Source organism: Ostrea edulis, chromosome 4, assembly GCF_947568905.1.
Source record: "Ostrea edulis chromosome 4, xbOstEdul1.1, whole genome shotgun sequence".
Classification (NCBI taxonomy): Eukaryota; Metazoa; Mollusca; class Bivalvia; order Ostreida; family Ostreidae; genus Ostrea; species Ostrea edulis.
In genome coordinates this window covers 36,179,259-36,197,162 of record NC_079167.1, presented here as the reverse complement: position 1 = coordinate 36,197,162, position 17,904 = coordinate 36,179,259, and the positions used below count along the sequence as shown (strand labels likewise).

Genomic DNA, 17,904 nt, shown 5'->3' with positions numbered 1-17,904 from the left:
TGGGAAGCTTTCATGTATAGTAAAGGTAAACTTTTTTGGCCTTGTGGTTCTTGAGAAGAATTAAAAAAAAATTCTCTACATATTTGTATGTAAAACTTGGATCCCCTATTGTGCCCCTCCCTACCCCTGGGGGCCATGATTTTAACAATTTGAATCTGCACTATGTCAGGAAGCTTTGTACTTTTCTCGTCTAGTGATTCTTAAGAAGATTTTCAAAGATTTTACCGATTTATCTCATACATGTGGTGTGTACTGCAAGCGAGATAAACCATTAGCTTTATCACATGCCCATTTGATAAAGCACTTCCGGTCCGAACTACTTTTGACACCGTCCCCGCTTGGATGACATATTTTCTGTGTTTATACATATCGATGCATAAAATAAAGCGTTTAACTTGTTATTCTGTATTTATTTTATTGCAAAATTGAAATGATATTAACCCCATTGACATAATGCAAGTTACCGGTCATAAAAAAATGTCAACTTGATCAATAACTACTTAAAAATTACGATAAGAAAACAAAGAGATGACCAAACTATTATCATCGACAAGGAATCAACCGCCTACTGTACAGGCCTAATCGAAAGTACCTCGACATGCTTCGGTACCAAGCATTCACAAGCACAGTCTTTTTTCTTTGATTTACTAGTCCAACTGGTCGTGTTAAAAGAATAAACAAGAAACTACTTTAAACCAGAAGATATTTTTTTCTTAACTAGAAAATTACTGCAAAGAGTTTGAGAGTAATTTTGAGTTACGGTCAGAAGTGATGTTTTACGACATCTACTCGATGTTAATTGTGTGTAAAGTTATAGATCGGACAAATAGATATAAATTGAATTCATTTTCATAAAAAAAAAATTGGCTAAAACACATCAAAGATGCGTATAGCCGAGTTGCAGTTTGGAATATGAAGCACTTTCATTCACGAAGTAAAAACATGCACGTATTTAATATAGTTTATAGGTATGAAGCTTTGAATGGCCGCAATAGGTTTTTAGTGTGATAATGACCTTGACCTTTGGATTTCAAAAGCAACATGAATCTTGAATGTCATCAGGATTTGAAGTCTGATAAACATGCACCAGCAAGTACATGTATAAAAGTTAGAGGCAAGCTCAAATCTACATTATATAGTGGAGAGAAAAAGACCTTGACCTTTGACCTCAAAATAAATAGGAACCTTCCTCTTTTGGATGTGATCATGATATGCAAGTTTCACAAAGATGACCCAAGTAGTATGAAAGTTAGAGACCAGACAAGCTCAAATCTATGGCATTTAGTGACAAAGTGACCTTGACCTTTGGACCTCAAAATAAATGAAACCTTCCTTTTTGATGTGATCATGTTATGTAAGTCTCACAAAGATGCACCAAAAAGTATGAAAGTTAGAGACCGGACAAGCTAATTGTGGATGCCGCCCACCCGACTAGACACCCATCCTTCGCCAATTTAAAAGCCGAGATTTGCTATGCAGTTCGGCTAAAAACCCAGTTTAATTGAATTAAATATTTCTAAGAAAGTGTTCAAATTAATAAATTATGTCGTAAACAGTCATTTTTTGTTGTAGACATATGTGCGGGAATGTCTCTATGATCAAATACAACTTCTCATCCTCAAGGAAAGATGTCCCAAGAGAAACAAGACGCCCATGGGCCACATCGCTCACCCGAGTCACCTTGGCTCATATCAGAAGACTTTCCATATATATTTGCATGTAAAACCGTAGTCCCTATTATGGCCCCCAAACCTACCCCTGGAAGCCATGGTTTTTGCAAACTTCAATCTACACTATGTCAGAAACCTTTCATGTAAACGTGAACTTCTTTGGCCCAATGGTTCTTGAGAAGAAGATTTTTAAAGATTTTCCCTATATATTTGCATGTAAAACTTTGATCCCCTATTGTGGCCCCATCCTACCCCAGGGGGCCATGATTTTAACAAACCTGAACCTGCACTATATCAGAAAGCTTTCATATAAATCTCAGCTTTTCTGGCTCAGTGGTTCTTGAGAAGAAGATGTTTAAAGATTTTTCCTATATATTTGTATGTAAAACTTTGATCCCCCCTTGGGGCCCCATCCGACTCCCAGGGGCCAGGATTTTAACAATTTAGAATCTGTACTATATCAGGAAGCTTTCATATAAATCTCAGCTTTTCTGGTTCAGTGGTTCTTGAGAAGAAGATATTCATAGATTTTTCCTATATATTTGTATGTAAAACTTTGATCCCCCCTTGTGGCCCCATCCCATCCCCAGGGTCCATGATTTTAACAAACTTAAATCTGCACTATATCCAAAAAAAAACAAAAAAAAAACAAAACAAAAAAAACACAACAACAAACAAGATGTGTTTGTGAAACACAAATGCCCCCGATAATGGCCAATTCCGAAGATGGCCAAGGTCACAAGGGAAAATATCTTGGTACCAGTAGAAAGATCTTGTCAAAAGAATGGCTCATGTACAATACGAAAGCTCTAATATTTACCATTTACAAGTTATGACCAATGTAAAAATAATTTTAAAGTAGGTAAAATGTCAAGGTCAAAAGGTTCAATACCAACAGAAAGATCTTGTCACCAGGAATAACAGGTTTTCCAAACGTAGGTCAAACTCCAAGGTCACGGGGTCAAAAATGTTGGTACCCACGGAAAGGTCTTTTCACAAGGAATACTCATGTGAAATATCAAAGCTCTATCACTTATTGTTCAAAAGGTATTTGCAAGGTTAAAGTTTTCAAAAAGTAGGTCAAGGTCACAGGGTCAAAAATGTTGGTACCCACGAAAAGGTCTGGTCACAAGGAATATTCATGTGAAATATCAAAGCTCTATCACTTACTGTTCAAAAGTTATTAGCAAGGTTAAAGTTTTCAAAAAGTAGGTCAAACTCCAAGGTCACGGGGTCAAAAATGTTGGTACCCACGGAAAGGTCTTGTCACAAGGAATACTCATATGAAATATCAAAGTTCTATCACTTACTGTTCAAAAGTTATTAGCAAGATTAAAGTTTCAGACAGAATGACAGACAGGACAAAAACAATATGCCCCGCTATTTTTGCAATTATCTCCCCTTTGATGGAGGCATGGTCCTTCATTTTAACAAACTTGAAAGCCCTTCACCAAAGGATGCTTTTGTTGACCAAGTTTGGTTGAAATTGGCCAAGTGGTTCTGGAGAGGAAGTCGAAAATGTGAAAAGTTTACAGACAGACAACAGGCGATCAGAAAAGCTCAAGTGAGCTAATAAAACGAACTACTTTAAAAAATATTGAGAAAATGTAGGACAAGCAACTATTTGTAGTTTTTTCCCATTACTATGCATTACTTCATGTACCTATGTATAGGCCTGGTACAATAGAACAACCCAATACCTGCGTTTCAACCCTAATCAATGTTTCTTGTATCACAATCTGCTGAGTATTTATTTATTTACGTATATTTTTGTAACTGAAGTCGAAACCATATTTTATTTGAGCGTACTTGCCATTTTACAAGCATCTTGTAAAACCCTTGAGACCTTGACAGGGGTGTATGTGAGAGCAAGGAACGACAACTCTAGGTAGAGATTGTTTCAAGACTTCTGAAACCTACTTTCATTTTCATTATTGTAATGACTAAACTGCACTTCCTTGTATAATTATGCAATCTTTACCAACCTTCCAATCTTTAAAACCATGCATTAAGTCTTCCAAGCTTGGGCATCCATGAACACTGATGTGCATAAATGCTTTATAATTACTGGTCACTTTTGCCTCTGCTTTCTGCATTAAATGTAAATCTTTAATTAGTGTCTTGATGTTACAATCTACATGTACATAAATAGTTGTTGCTTGTGAAATGACACCTTTAACACTGACTAAAGACTTTTCACACCAAAATAAATCCACTGCAACTCAAAATGGGGTACCTCATTTTGTATACCAGTATTTCTGGGGCAAAATAATGAAAATCTCAAGGGTAATCCTGCAATAAGCCCATGCAAGAATCATCTCTATGTAATTGCCCTTGGGAGTTTGACATTAGCTGATAAGTCAAGACTTTTGAAGAAAGAAAAAATCATCTCTTTTGTTCAATAGCAAAGATTAGCATTTCTCAACAAAAAATAAAATGCCTGAAAACTTCTTTCCAGGGGCATAGATCTGACATAATACGGTAATTACGAAGTCTATTCACAAATTTTTCATAACTATCACCTATCATGTACATGACATAAGCTGCATTATTATACAAAATATAACTAGCATTCACAGAGAAATTTTTGCATTATGGGTTGAATTTATTTGGATGAACTGGCTTACCGAGACACAGTTGTGTCTATCATCCAGCGGCATAACTTCCAGCTCTTGTACACAATCTGTCAGTTTCTCATGCAGATTCTTCCTTGCCAAATCTCTAGTCTCTACTAAAGAATCCAACTCCTCCTGCAGTGATAATTTACATGTACTTAATGAGCATTCTGTGATGAAATCACACACACTAAAGATTCCAACTCCCCCTGCAGTGATAATTTACATGTACTTAAAGAGCATTCTCAGTGATGATATCTCACACACTAGGATTCCAAATTTCCCATTTACCATGTCTTTGGCGTTGCATATTTCCTTTTGTAACGCCCGATAGGTGGATACAGCAGTGATGACTTGTTGTAGGCTGGTAGCTGAGGAGTTGGTGATCCTTTCTCCGGACAAGGCTAACTCTACAGCCTCATCCAAACCACTGGCCCGACCTGTGGGAAACTGCAACCTGATAAAGTAAAGCAAATCCATACTACATCTCAACTGACAATCCTAATAAAACAACAAATAACATCATCATACAGGGGCCTCTCTTTACAGCAAAATCAGATACAACAAAACGCTGCTTTATAATGAAATGTTTAGGTCTCAACAAATTTTTATTCTTCAACTAAAATGACAGGAACAATAAAATTAATGAAATTCTGCTAACAATGATGTAAAATCTATACCACGTTTCAATTGTCCGAATCCTTCCGACTTTCAGAATTGTTTCAGATGAAGCCTGCTGAACAACTGATTTCTCCAACTTTGATTGATTGATTGATTGAATATTGTTTATTGTCCCTCTCACGAATAATTCACTCATATAGAGACGTCGCCATTGCCGGTGAAGAGTTGCAAAATTTAGGGCTATGCTCAGCACTTGTGGCCATTTAGCAGGGAGGGATCTTTATCGTGCCACATCTACTGTGACATGGGACCTTGGTTTTTGTGGTCTCATCCGAAGGACCGCCCCATTTAGTCGCCTCTTATGACAAGCAAGGGGTACCGAGGACCTATTCTAACCCGGATCCCCATGGGATTATCTATCTTTGACAGCAAGGCTGAGATCATTAAAGGGACTAGAGAATAAAATCAGCCAAGTTCAAATCTAAGGTAATTCAATACATGAATATTGATGCTTAAAACTCATAGACATTGTATCATTAACATAGTGAGCTAAAATCACGTCCCTTGTAGACTGCAAAATTTGATCACATGAACACCAACCTGATTTTTGCCTCTGCCACAACAAATGGCATTTGCTCAAGCTGAGAGTTTAAAGAATTGATAACTTAATGTTTCAGTAGCTAGCGGAATTGGAATCATCAGACATATCAGAGGAAAACAAGAAGAGGTCCATGGGCCACATCGCTCACCCGAGTCACCTTCACCCATATCTAAAGATTTTCCCTATATATGCGCATGTAAAAATTTTGATCCCTATTGTGGCCCAAACCTACCCAAAGGGGTCATGATTTTAACAAACTTGAACCTGCACAATGTCAGGAAGCTTTCATTTAAATTTGTACTTTCCTAGCCCAGTGGTTCTTGAGAAGAAGATTTTTAAAGATTTTCCATATATATTTGTATGTAAAACTTTGATCCCCTATTGTGGTCCCACCCTACCCCGGGGGGATCATGATATTAACAAACTTGAAACTGCATTATGTCTGGAAGCTTTCAATATCAGCTCTTCTGGCCCAGTGGTTCTTGAGAAGATTTTTAAATGATCCCACCCATTTTTGCAATTATCTACCTTAGAAGGGGGCATGGCATGGCCAAGTGGTTCTGGAAAACAAGAGGCCCATGGGTCACATCGCTCACCTGAGTCCACATCAGAAAACTTTCCATATATCTGCACTATGTTAGAAAGCTTTCATGTAAATCTCAGCTTTTCTGGCTCAGTGGTTCTTGAGAAGAAGATTTTTCCTATATATTTGTATGTAAAACTTTGATCCCCTATTGTGGCCTCATCCGACCCCCGGAGGGCCATGATTTTAACAATTCAGAATCTGCACTACCTAATAAAGCGTATCTATAAATTTCATCTTTTCTGGCCCAATGGTTCTTGAGAAGATTTTTTAATGACCCTACTTTATTTTTACCTTTTCTTGGTTATCTCCCCTTGGAAGGTGGCCTGGCCCTTTATTTTAACAATTTAGAATTCCCTTTACCTAAGGATCCTTTGAGCCAACTTTGGTTGAAATTGGCCAAGTGGTTTTTGAGAAGAAGTCAAAAATGTGAAAAGTTTACAGACGGATGGACGCCGGAATACGGGTGATCAGCTCAAGTGAGCTAAAAAGTCAAAAATGTGAAAAGTTTACAGACAAATGGACAAACGATGGACAACAGGCGATCAGAAATGCTCACAGGTGAGCTAAACATGAATAAGGTTCCTATAGTACTCTTACGCGTGATAAATAAGCATTCACCACAATACACACTTGCAGATGTACTGAAAATTCATGGATTTGTTTTACTGGTTGAATTTACACATTAAAAAAATTCTGAATACAATATATGAAAAACTTTCTAGCATATTTCAAACGTTTTAAACTTAAACCAATGATATATTTTTTACTGTCAATGAAAACATCAAAAATCTGTAAGCTCCAATTCCTTACAGCATGATTTGCAATATAGCATGTCAAAGTATATTGGCTATATCAATATATATGTGGTATCAGCTGATCTTCTAATCATTGGTGATGAAGAATACAATTAATGGATGTAACAGAATTATTTCCCAAGTTATCTGCTCTACATTGTAAATAGAGCCCACTGTACTCTAAATTAAAAAGAAACACTGACCTAAAATTACTTTACCTGAGACTTTTAACTTTCTTTGCTAGCTCAACCACAGATCGAATCTATATTGGAAAACAAAAACTACATTCAGTACTGTACTTCAAATTTATTTCCACTGTTTAAGCCAATTCAACTTAATTGATAGATTATCATCCCCGCCCGCCCCTCAAAAATTGACCAACCCCCCAAAAATTTTTGCAAATTTTTTTATGTCAGACTCTGGTCTTTACAATTCCAGTATAGCAACGTGAAAAGCCACATGAACAAAATAGATAGGGTTTCCTTATTTTCTCGCGTTCTTACAGGCATAAATCTTGAAATGGTTTGGTATCTCTGAGTTAAAGTTAAAGGTTAACCTTGAATTCGTCTGTGAAATAAACATGATCGATATCCATCTGGCATTAAATGATGCACTTCTGTTGATAAAAACTCGCTTGTCATTCACATTTTTCTCAGAAAATGAAAATTAGAAAGTAAAATCGTCCCACTCGCCCCTTACTTTTTGGTGACCCTGGATGATAATCTACTAATTAAGTTGACTTAGTCTTACAAGATGAGGCTAAATTATCTAAATGATAAGCTATACCAGTATACAGTACTAAACACTTGAGAATCAAATCTGCATGGTGAAGAAAACCAAGACTTAATTGTGTATTGCAATGTGGGAGACACAAAACCTGTCTTGTCTGGTAACGACCTTGACCATACTTACCTGCCAAGCAACATCAAGTGCACATTGTGTATCAGTCTACCAGGTATGAAGTCATCCTCCAGTTATCCATACCAACTTTTTATTTCATTGAAAATTTGATAAAATCAGCAATCTCAAAACAGATAGGTTTTCTTTAAATCTGTTCATCAGTGTCACAGATAAACTCTGGACAAATAATGTCCAAGGACGGACACGGTGATTCCAGAAAAAGCCTCTTAACGACTTTTGCAGGGGTATGATACATTTAATCAAATACATTATGTACCTGTACTTTATTAGACGAGGCTTGTTGAAGCTCCAGCTCCTTACGAGCCAGGTCTGTTCTCAGTTTATCAATCTCTCTCTTCTTCTTGCTTACGTCATTCTGTAGCGTCTTTTGGATTTCTAAATGGTGTGCTATTTCCTCAGCCCTGTATCAAATGAAAAGGTTTCAATTGTCCAACCTCCTAGTACCTATTTCCAAATCACAAATACACTGTACATCATTTCCTAATACAAATTTCACGGTAATCATTGGACTTTAATGAAAATATTATGTACTCAAGAAGACCAATCAAATACCTCGGCTGACCAGAACCACTGTCTGTTGAGTTGGCATTGTAGAAATTGTTCATGCCTTTATTAGGGGAGGTGTACTTTGATTTCATCAATGGTGGAGGGAAATTGAATGACGATGGCATGATACTGTTCTGAGGGGACTTTCCAGAGTACTGCAGTTTGTTTACATTATGATTCATCAGCTTAGGACTGTTACTGGAAGAACGACTGTATCCGGATTCATTCGCAATGTAACTGTTCAAGCTGTTATTGCTTCCCATACTGCCATCATCTCCAGCCATATGGGCATGTGCAAGCGAAGACACACTACTGTGTGATGGACTTTCTCCTCCCCCTCCTCGGAACCCCATAGATGGACGCTTACTGGCAAATCCTTCATTGACAACTTTGTCGTTAATATTCACAGGATCACCCTCTATAGATAAATAGCCGTAGAATCCTGTTCCATCCTGCAATTGCTTCATTTTGTACGCAAGAAGTTGTCGATTTTCTGTTAATTTTTTCAAAAAACGAATGCCCTGAAATAAACATTCTTTTAATTAAAATGTCAAAATATCTCATTTTTCTTCAACCTGTTCCTAAATGAAATGGATTCATTTGATCAGTTTTATAACACTATAATAGAATTTATTTTAAAAAGATATACAAAATATGATCTTCACAAATCCACTAGCACAATTTCTGAAATTTTAGACACCACTTACATTTTGGTCTGTGACATCTTTAGCCTTTGTGTTGTGCAAAACAATTTTGTAAGCCATAGGTTTGTGTGAGGCAACAGTAGGTGGAATTTCCAAAAGTGCACTGGCTTGAATTTCCTCTGTATTGCCAAAATCAATATACTGAACTTTCAGCTGGAATTTCCAAAATGCAAAAGTTCAACAGAAAAACTGACTGGTGTCATAAGCACAATGTAACTTACACTTCAACATTGCTTAAAATTTTCACTGCCATGTAAATTCAACGATTCGAAGTTAAAATCAAAGATGGTGATAATGTAATCTCTTTTGAAGTACTGGTGAGTACATACTAAGCTTAATATCCATTTGGATACTTACGATTTCACTTCCGAATGACTGTTTAACAATACATCGATACCATTCACCATCCTCCGAGAACATAGCAGCATACACCTAATTAACAAGCATTTAATACGTCATTCATAATATCAGTGAATAACATTTCAAGTGCTTTATAACAACAAACTACAAATGTTTCCTAGTTCAAGCCCTTCTCTCACTTGGAAGAACTATTCCTAACAAAGCCAACCATTTCTATTTAAGATACTCTTCATGGTTAAGCTTTAGGAAGACATTTCTATAAAGGAATATTTGATTGATTTTATATTGTTTAATGTCCCCCTTGAGAATTTTAAACTCATGGAGACGTCACCATTGCTGGTGAAGGGCTGCAAAAATTTAGACCTAGGCTCGGCGCTTATGGCCTTTGAGCAAGGGTGATCTTTATCGTGCCACACCTGATGTGACACAGGACCTCGGTTTTGCGGTCTCATCCGAAGGACCGCCCCATTTAGTCACCTCTTATGACAAGCTGAGGGTACTGAGGATCTATTCTAGCCCGAATCCCCACAGGATTCTAGAAAGGAATAAACATAATATACACTTTTGAGTGATTTCTGCAATGAAAATTTGGACAATGAAGGGTTGGAACTTGCTTCCTTCAGCTCACATTGATGGTGTATAGCCTATAATTGTTATAATTATTTGACTATATAATCAATCGTTGTAATCCCAAGTTTTCTCCATTCCATTTTAGTTTTTAATCACTTCAAAACAAACCTAATTCAAAACAATACCACAAGCATAAGTTAGATTGCTTCAAAATGACAACATAACAACAGGCCCATGGACCACATTACTCACCCGAGTCACCTTGGCACTGTCCTTGTTTAGCTGTTGTGATATTTAAAAGATTCTTTATTCCCATGAAAATTATGACCCCATATTGTGGCCTCTACCTAGCCCCAAAGGTTCCCAACAAAACTGAAAATGAATTCAAATAACACAAGGGATGCCTCAACACCATTATGACTAACATGATCTTCCTGTTCTGGATAAAACCAAGATCACAAATCATAGTATGGCATAAAAGACCTTGTCATAGGAAATCTATACACAAAACAAGAAAGCTCCATCATATATAGTTCAGGAGATATTTAAAGGGACTGATTCACGATTTCTCCCAAATTTTATTTTTCACTTTTAATGATCAAAAACTACTGTCTAATGTGTTTAAGAGCTTGTCTATGAGAAAACCATGCAAAATGTGATGGAAGCAAGGTTGTCGGATCAACAACATATTTTGAGTGTAATAAAGTACATCAATATCAAATACTTTGGCATATTTTTTTCGGGGGTGTAGTCATTGGATAGGGATTTGCAGCCATGTTACTAAAAATAGCACTTTTGTTCTGACAAAAGGGTAAAATTATGTATATTTTACCCTTTCTATTTAAAAATTCTAACAGGTTATTGAAAATGGATTTTTCAAAATTGACACAGTTTATAAAATAACTGGATATGCATATTCATATTGTTTAGAGGGAATCTAAAATTTTACTTCCATTTAAGTGCACAAAGGTCACAAATTTGGCACGATTCCAGATTTTGATGAATTGCAGAAAATGATAACTTTTGAATCAACTAGTAGTCAAAAAGTAACGCTTTGATTTATTCAAAATTACTTTCATCTTATAGAGAAGAAGTATATTTACGATATATCAAAAATCTGTCTTTGGACTCTCGATTATAGTAAATATATTAACACTTCAAGTTGGGCATTTTTTCCTGCTTGTAGAGCTTTTATTCTGGTATCCACCTAAACCTGTTTGCCATGCATGGTCCTTGTTATCTTATTAAGTCTTATATAATTTTATGATTTCACATCAGATTACCAGAAGTATGTATCAACCATTTTTTGTTGCTATGGGTCATGGGTCCTGGTTGCCATGGTGACAAATTGCAAAATTTGAAAAAATAACATTTCTAAAAAAAATAATATGCATCATATGAATAGTTGTAATTTAACAAAATTGATATTTGTGTACTTTTAAAATGCAATTTTTAAAAACAAATTTTCATGCCAATTTATATGCTATTTATAATAAATTCTTTATTTAGACAGGATAGCACGATTAGCACAAATGACTAGTTTACATTGTGGTCCTACAGAGACTTAAATATACCACAAGCAATTGGATCATATTTCTTCATAGATTTGCTTTTCCCATGGATACAATAAGGATAAATCTATTTTTTTTTTTTAAATCTGACTGGTTATTGAAAACATTCTGAAATAATCAAACTCAATCGCAAATACTAAGCCAGACAGCAATGTAACTTTTGAAAAGTTATATGAGAGTCACAATATTGATATTCTAAAACAAATAAAATTGTTGCCGTAGTAACATTTAGACCAATTTAAAGACTGATGTGCTTTAAGTTCAAAGGTAAAACTTGTGTGAAGACAGAACTTAATAAATATCCACAGTATAATACCCCAAATCTTTATCTTTTCCTCGGGACAGTTAACACGTCATATGAAGTTGTCAGGTACAATATATTAGATAAAAAGTACTTTGTGGTTAGGAATTTTTAGATGTCATCAAACTTTAACAAATGAAGTACCCAGAAAAAAATTGAGCAGCAACCCTTAAACAATAAAAATAACATGCTTAATATGTACATAAAAAGAAGAGTTGTCAGATGACTGTACCTAACCGTTTGTTCAAAAGGTTAAAAGTTTTTGAAAAATAGGTCAAAGTCCAAGGTCGACATTGACAGTTCTGGTAACAAAAGAATTAATGACATCTATGTTTGAAACATCAAAGATCTATCACTCTTGGTTCAAAAGATTTAACCAAGATAAAGTTTTTGAACAGTAAGTCAAAGTTCAAGGCAGAGGTCATTAGGTCAAACCAAAACAAAGGTCTCTTCATGAGGCATCTTTATATGTAAAATATCAAAGCCTTATCCCTATTGGTTCAAAAGACATAGCCCAGGTTGAAGTTTTTAAAAAAATAGGTCAAGGTCACAAGGTCGAAAGTCCTGGTACCACATCAAAGGTCTCTTCATGGGGAATCAATAAGGGATATATCAAAACCCTATCCCCTTGGTTTAGAAGATATAACCCAGGTTAAAATGTTTCCTTAAAGTGGCGCCGACGCCAACACTGGGGTCATTACAATACATGTAGCTCTCCGGATAGTTGTCCCGGTGAGCTAAAAGGAATGTGCATGTTCTTTTCTTGTCTTTCTTTTGTTTTTTATTCTTACATGTAGCGTATTTTTCTACATTCTAAATCCATGCGAAAGGGTTCGAAGCAGCCATATTCAATACCGGAAATTAATGATTATAAACATTATATTGAGAGGAGAGGGGTGGCAGGGCTTGAAGCTAACTTTTTATGTCACCAGTCCAGTCGGACTGATTGGGTATAATTTCAACCAGTCCGCAGAAAATTTTACCAGTCCAACAGAGTTTTCCAGAAATAATTAAACATATTTCGTTAATGTTATTAAAATGAAATTAAACTCAATAAGCCTCAGACAATATTGTAACACTTAAATGTGGGATTTATATTTACGAATCAGATTCGTCTGATTATCTACAGATCGAAGCATGCCAAATGTGTGTATAAAATTTCATGAGTATATTTTCCAAAATGATACTTTAGAAAATTAACCAGTCCCATCGGACTGACTAAAAGAAATGTCAGTCAGTCCGCCATACTTTTAACCAGTCATAGACTGATGGGCATATGTTAATTTCGAGCCCTGGGTGGTAATGGTAAAATGCTCTTAGATAGTGAACGATCTTGTTAAAATCATAAAATAATCAATGATGTTGAATATATCTAAATACAGAAATATTCTTTGCATTCGCACTCCACTCCCAACACCGTTACACGTACAAATGAAATATAGCTTAAATACCAACTGACAGTAATCACATAAATTGCACCGAAGATGAAAGTCAGATAATAATAACGTCCAAATTCGCACTAAAGTAAAGAAGTTCACTTGTAATAATTGGAAATATAATTTGTAATGAAATGTATTGTTTATACCTGACCCAGCTGGTATAGTCTGTGCTGTCTAAACACATACAGTGTACATAATGTAGCTAGGTGGAGAGGCCCCGTAGTTGGCACTCATCACCAGGGCGGAGGGTGTGGGTGGGTGGCAAATTTTTTATAGAACCTCCCAACCTCCCTAAAAATTACTTTTAACACAACCCGAAGCTCAAAATCCTTGATAATGATAATAACTGGGGGGGGGTCCAAAGGATTTAATTCATCAGTTCAAGCTTCCATTTCAATTGTTTATTGATTGCCATAAAAAAAGTAGAGGGGGGGGGGGGGGGGGGGGCTGATTTAGCTAAAGAGACCTGATCGAAATAATCTACGGTTTCCCTGTCAGTTAAATGATTTTTCCAAATTTTTCCCGATCAATTTCTCATGATGAACAAAGTATAGTGACGATCCAAACTCTACCCACATCAATGACTTTAAGAAACTACATTAGCATATACATATACGTAATACCATCAGTTTACAATATCTATATATTTGTTGTTGGTAAAATAGAGAAAGGTGTAAATTTTCGCATGTTGAATCGTAACCTATGATTAAGCATCAAGTATGTCATATTGTTACATTGAGCACTGAAGAAGAAAGATACCGAGCAAACTGTTACAGTATACATTCTTTTAGTTCACTTTATGCATTTTTATTTCACACTTTTCTTATTTTGTCCTGTCCTCATTACTTAGTGCATATATGTAAACTAATAACAAATTTTTGTCATCAATCATGATGGTAAATACATTTTGCAAATTTGGGGAGGGGGGGTGGCTGCACCTAGATCCTCACATGCTCCATCTGGACTGACTATAGATGCATATTTTCTTGATTTCCTCCATATAACATCTAAGCATTCTCGGTTAATGCATGAATTATCAAGGAAAGAACGCTTTCAATTCTTCAATGACAAAATACCTGACCACTGGTACTAGTTTGCAGTATAACAGGACGAAGTACCGGATACTTTTTAAACCCTGCCAATATTTAGAAATTTCTGGATTACATTCACAGATACTGTTATGTCTTTCACTGATATCACATAAACATGATGTACAAATTCTCAAATCCCATTTCAAGTTGAAATCATAACATTCCATAACATTGCTATCATTTTGTAGCTTCTACGTATGAAGAGTGCATCAAAGGGGAGGTAATTCCAGCAACAGGTCTATTTCATTAAAAGACCCCCCTTTTCATATAAAATAGTAGATTACTGGGATTTATTTATTAGAAAATGTTAAATCTATCAATAAAATTAAATTTCCAAACAATTTATGCATCTAATATCACAAATTTTAAATCTTTAATCTTTTAAAAGATAATTTTAAATGCTTAAAAATATTCATTTTTGTCAGTTTTTAAATTTTAATTGCAAATGAACGGCCAAAAATCCAAAGTACAATTTTTTTATATTTTACAGACAAGGATTTTATATCAAAGTATTATACACTTTTAAAGAAATTTAAGCGTTACTTTTGCAGCAACACCTATTTCAAAATTGACCATATAACACAAAATGAAAAAAGTTTGGCACAATGCCAAATTACAGGCTCCATGTAATCTCTATATGGACACTTATGATGTCAAACATGATTTCTCCATAAGTTGTTTACATGGAAATATCATAAAAAATCCATTCTTTTCATAAGCCTTCAGAATTGATTTGCATATTTGAAAAAATAAAACCCTAATATTTAAGGATTTTTCTTGTGTTCAAAGACTAATCCACGTGTAAATACAGAATGCGCTGTTACTAAAAATAGAAACGACCTATCAATAAATTGACCTCAAATTATAATTATTCCAACCATATACTCCAATGATATAAATGATTAGAAATGATATTGATGACCACCATTTCCTTCATTTTCATATGTTTGCATGGTTTTCTCGTAGACACGCTCTTAAAAGATTTCACATAAAAATTAAGGTTATACATTATCACAGAGGCTCATTTTAGAGAATTTATGATTTGTTTTGTAAACAAAGATTGCAATATGTTATTGTTTACGAAATTTTCAAAAGAAATGGAAATTGATCTAAGTTTATTATATATTTCACATTTCAAGCATTCTTTGGGTAAAACGTGTCACCTAAAAGTTAAATTTTTTTGACTATATAAAATTAATTTGTTTTATCCCATATGGAAAAATAATACATAAAAGTATATTTTTAATATATTATTAATACAGTCATTTTTGTACTTTTTTGAAATAATACAAAAAAAAAAAATATTATTTTTGTATCACAAAAAAAATGGGTAACTCATTTTTATATTAAATTCTGACTTTGATTTTTTAAAGGGTATTATTTTTGTATCATTTTGGACTTAGATTATAGTGATTCTCAAAATAATAAGCCATTCACACCTTGACTGCCTGAGGCAGTCACCACGTAAATTTCCTGGTCTGTTTGGGGATTAGAGACGCTTGACTGATCACGCTTCGATAGATCTAGAGACATCAATACAGGTGAATACTCTGTATAGAAGCCAGTGATAAACAATTAAATAATGTTTATTTAGAAATTGTACTCTATGAAATTTACTTCATTTTTCATATTTTGATAATCAAAGAAATAATTTCTCAACCACCTGCGTGTTCAGCATAGTGTGATTACCTTCGCTATTAAAACTCTATTCACGGACAGCTTTGGTACCAAACAAGAAAGACAAAATTTATCGTAGCAATGTTACAACCGCTTGGGTAACTGCTTGGACATAGGTGACTAAAGGTGTTCAATTAAAAAAATTGTTCGTCGTTTGGACATGCAGTTTGGGTGTTCGTAAATCTCGTCCATACATACACCAATCTATCGGCCGATTTGTGCACGGCATTTACCTCAGTGAATATTTTAAAATCCCTTGATGCGCCCGTGATTTTAGTGCCATCATTTAGCATTATAAATGAAATCTTCGTGCATCATTATATATATTTTTTTATGTGGATTGCGCTTAAATTGTTCTCCGTGCATGTTTATCGTTGGTGAGAAGTGTGCAAGTGTTGGGTATCGTGTGCGTTTTGTGTCTATAGTTTTGTTGTTTTTTGGGTGGGATTTTTTTTTATTGTGTTGTGTATTGTGTAATTAGAGAACTTAATAAAAACGATGTGTTGTTATTTTTTAATACGAATGTTGAATACGAACCGGAACGAGTTATTAAGAGAAATTTACATGAACGCATGTTTTAAAGTTGAACAAAATGGCGGTCCAAACGAATGCAGAAAAAGCAACGTTTATCAAAACATCCTTATGTATCCTACACCGAAATAAAGAAAAGGGATAAGAACATGAAGAATTACGGACATTAAAGATAAGATGTAAATAAAACCTTTGTTTTATAGTCTTTTAAACAAAGAAACAGTAATAAAAGATATATTCACACACCCCTTCACGGAGTACCAACGGACGATATACAATTTCCAAATGATATTTTTAATGGATTTAACTGGGAACGTTTATTACGTTGCCCCCGGTATTACGTTATTTTATCGTGACAAAATGGAAAACGTAATAACGGGGTTCCACTGTATAAAAATTGACTAATTTTTAAATTGAAATATAAAACTTATAACTTGTGGAAAACATGATGCAAGATTTAGCTTCTCAACTTCACAGTAAAGATTTCAAACTTTTAAGTTTAGACAACTTTATCAGTTGCATGCATAATGAAATAATAAGGAAGTATACTTCTAAATAACACTGGAGACATTATTTATTGCATGATATTTCCAGGACAGTCTGTAAAATACAGTATAGTTTCTTTTGACTTCATCTAGGTTTCCCATTCTAATAATTGTCATGCAGTCTAATTCTACTGATAACTCTTAAATAAGCTTTTCAATAAGATACAATGTACCATTGTACCTTATTAATACTATCTTCTCATCAAAATAACACAATAAAAATTGTAATCTCTGAACTCAACAAATTATTTCTCCACTTTGTTTGGGTTTACTGCAAGTGGCAGTTGCTATTGCACACACAGAAAAATAAATAAAGTCCTACACATAAATGGCTATCAACTGTCCAGAGCTTGGTCTCAAAGAAATAATGTCACTGAAAAATATGTTGTGCAGAATATGAGCATTTACACATGTACTTCACATTATCTCCATTACTTCACTAAAGCATAGAATGATGGACCACAACAGTTCTCATTACACTATGATGAATGAACAATGTTTCAAGTTTCACAAAGCACATCTCGTCTAAAATCATGTCCACTAAAATGAACCACACTACTGTCTCGCCTGAAAGTGGCTCTGCACTCCACAAATTTTAAGGACATTTGGTTGATGAGCATAGTTCGTTTGAAAAACCATCACTGAATCCACAATAGGCAGAATATGGTAAGCACCTATTACAGATACTTTATCATTTTACACTGTCTTGTTGACTGATGTTTCTTCTCCATCTGACATTCCCTTGAAAAATTCTTGCTCGC

General features: G+C 34.9%; 1 protein-coding gene and 1 long non-coding RNA gene across 5 annotated transcripts in view; both read right to left on the bottom strand.

Moving 5' to 3' along the window:
• The window catches only part of LOC125670489 (serine/threonine-protein kinase 31-like), an 85,174-nt gene that overhangs the window by 26,990 nt on the left and 40,280 nt on the right, over nt 1–17,904 (bottom strand). For 2 of the 4 annotated variants that reach the window (XM_048905689.2, XM_048905690.2), the window contains exons 7-14: nt 9,416–9,490; nt 9,062–9,211; nt 8,361–8,875; nt 8,065–8,209; nt 7,106–7,149; nt 4,577–4,742; nt 4,298–4,420; nt 3,656–3,760 (exon numbers count right to left, since the gene is read on the bottom strand). In XM_048905689.2, the coding sequence (XP_048761646.2) occupies nt 3,656–3,760; nt 4,298–4,420; nt 4,577–4,742; nt 7,106–7,149; nt 8,065–8,209; nt 8,361–8,875; nt 9,062–9,211; nt 9,416–9,490 (1,323 nt within the window). The remainder of the gene's footprint in view (nt 1–3,655; nt 3,761–4,297; nt 4,421–4,576; nt 4,743–7,105; nt 7,150–8,064; nt 8,210–8,360; nt 8,876–9,061; nt 9,212–9,415; nt 9,491–17,904) is intronic. The other 2 variants (XM_048905691.2, XM_056162510.1) reach the window with 1 other exon arrangement.
• The window catches only part of LOC125648762 (uncharacterized), a 2,037-nt gene continuing 1,287 nt past the window's right edge, over nt 17,155–17,904 (bottom strand). Inside the window, exon 3 of the long non-coding RNA XR_007360423.2 lies at nt 17,155–17,904. This exon is cut by the window's right edge and continues 67 nt beyond it. This is a non-coding gene — a long non-coding RNA (uncharacterized LOC125648762).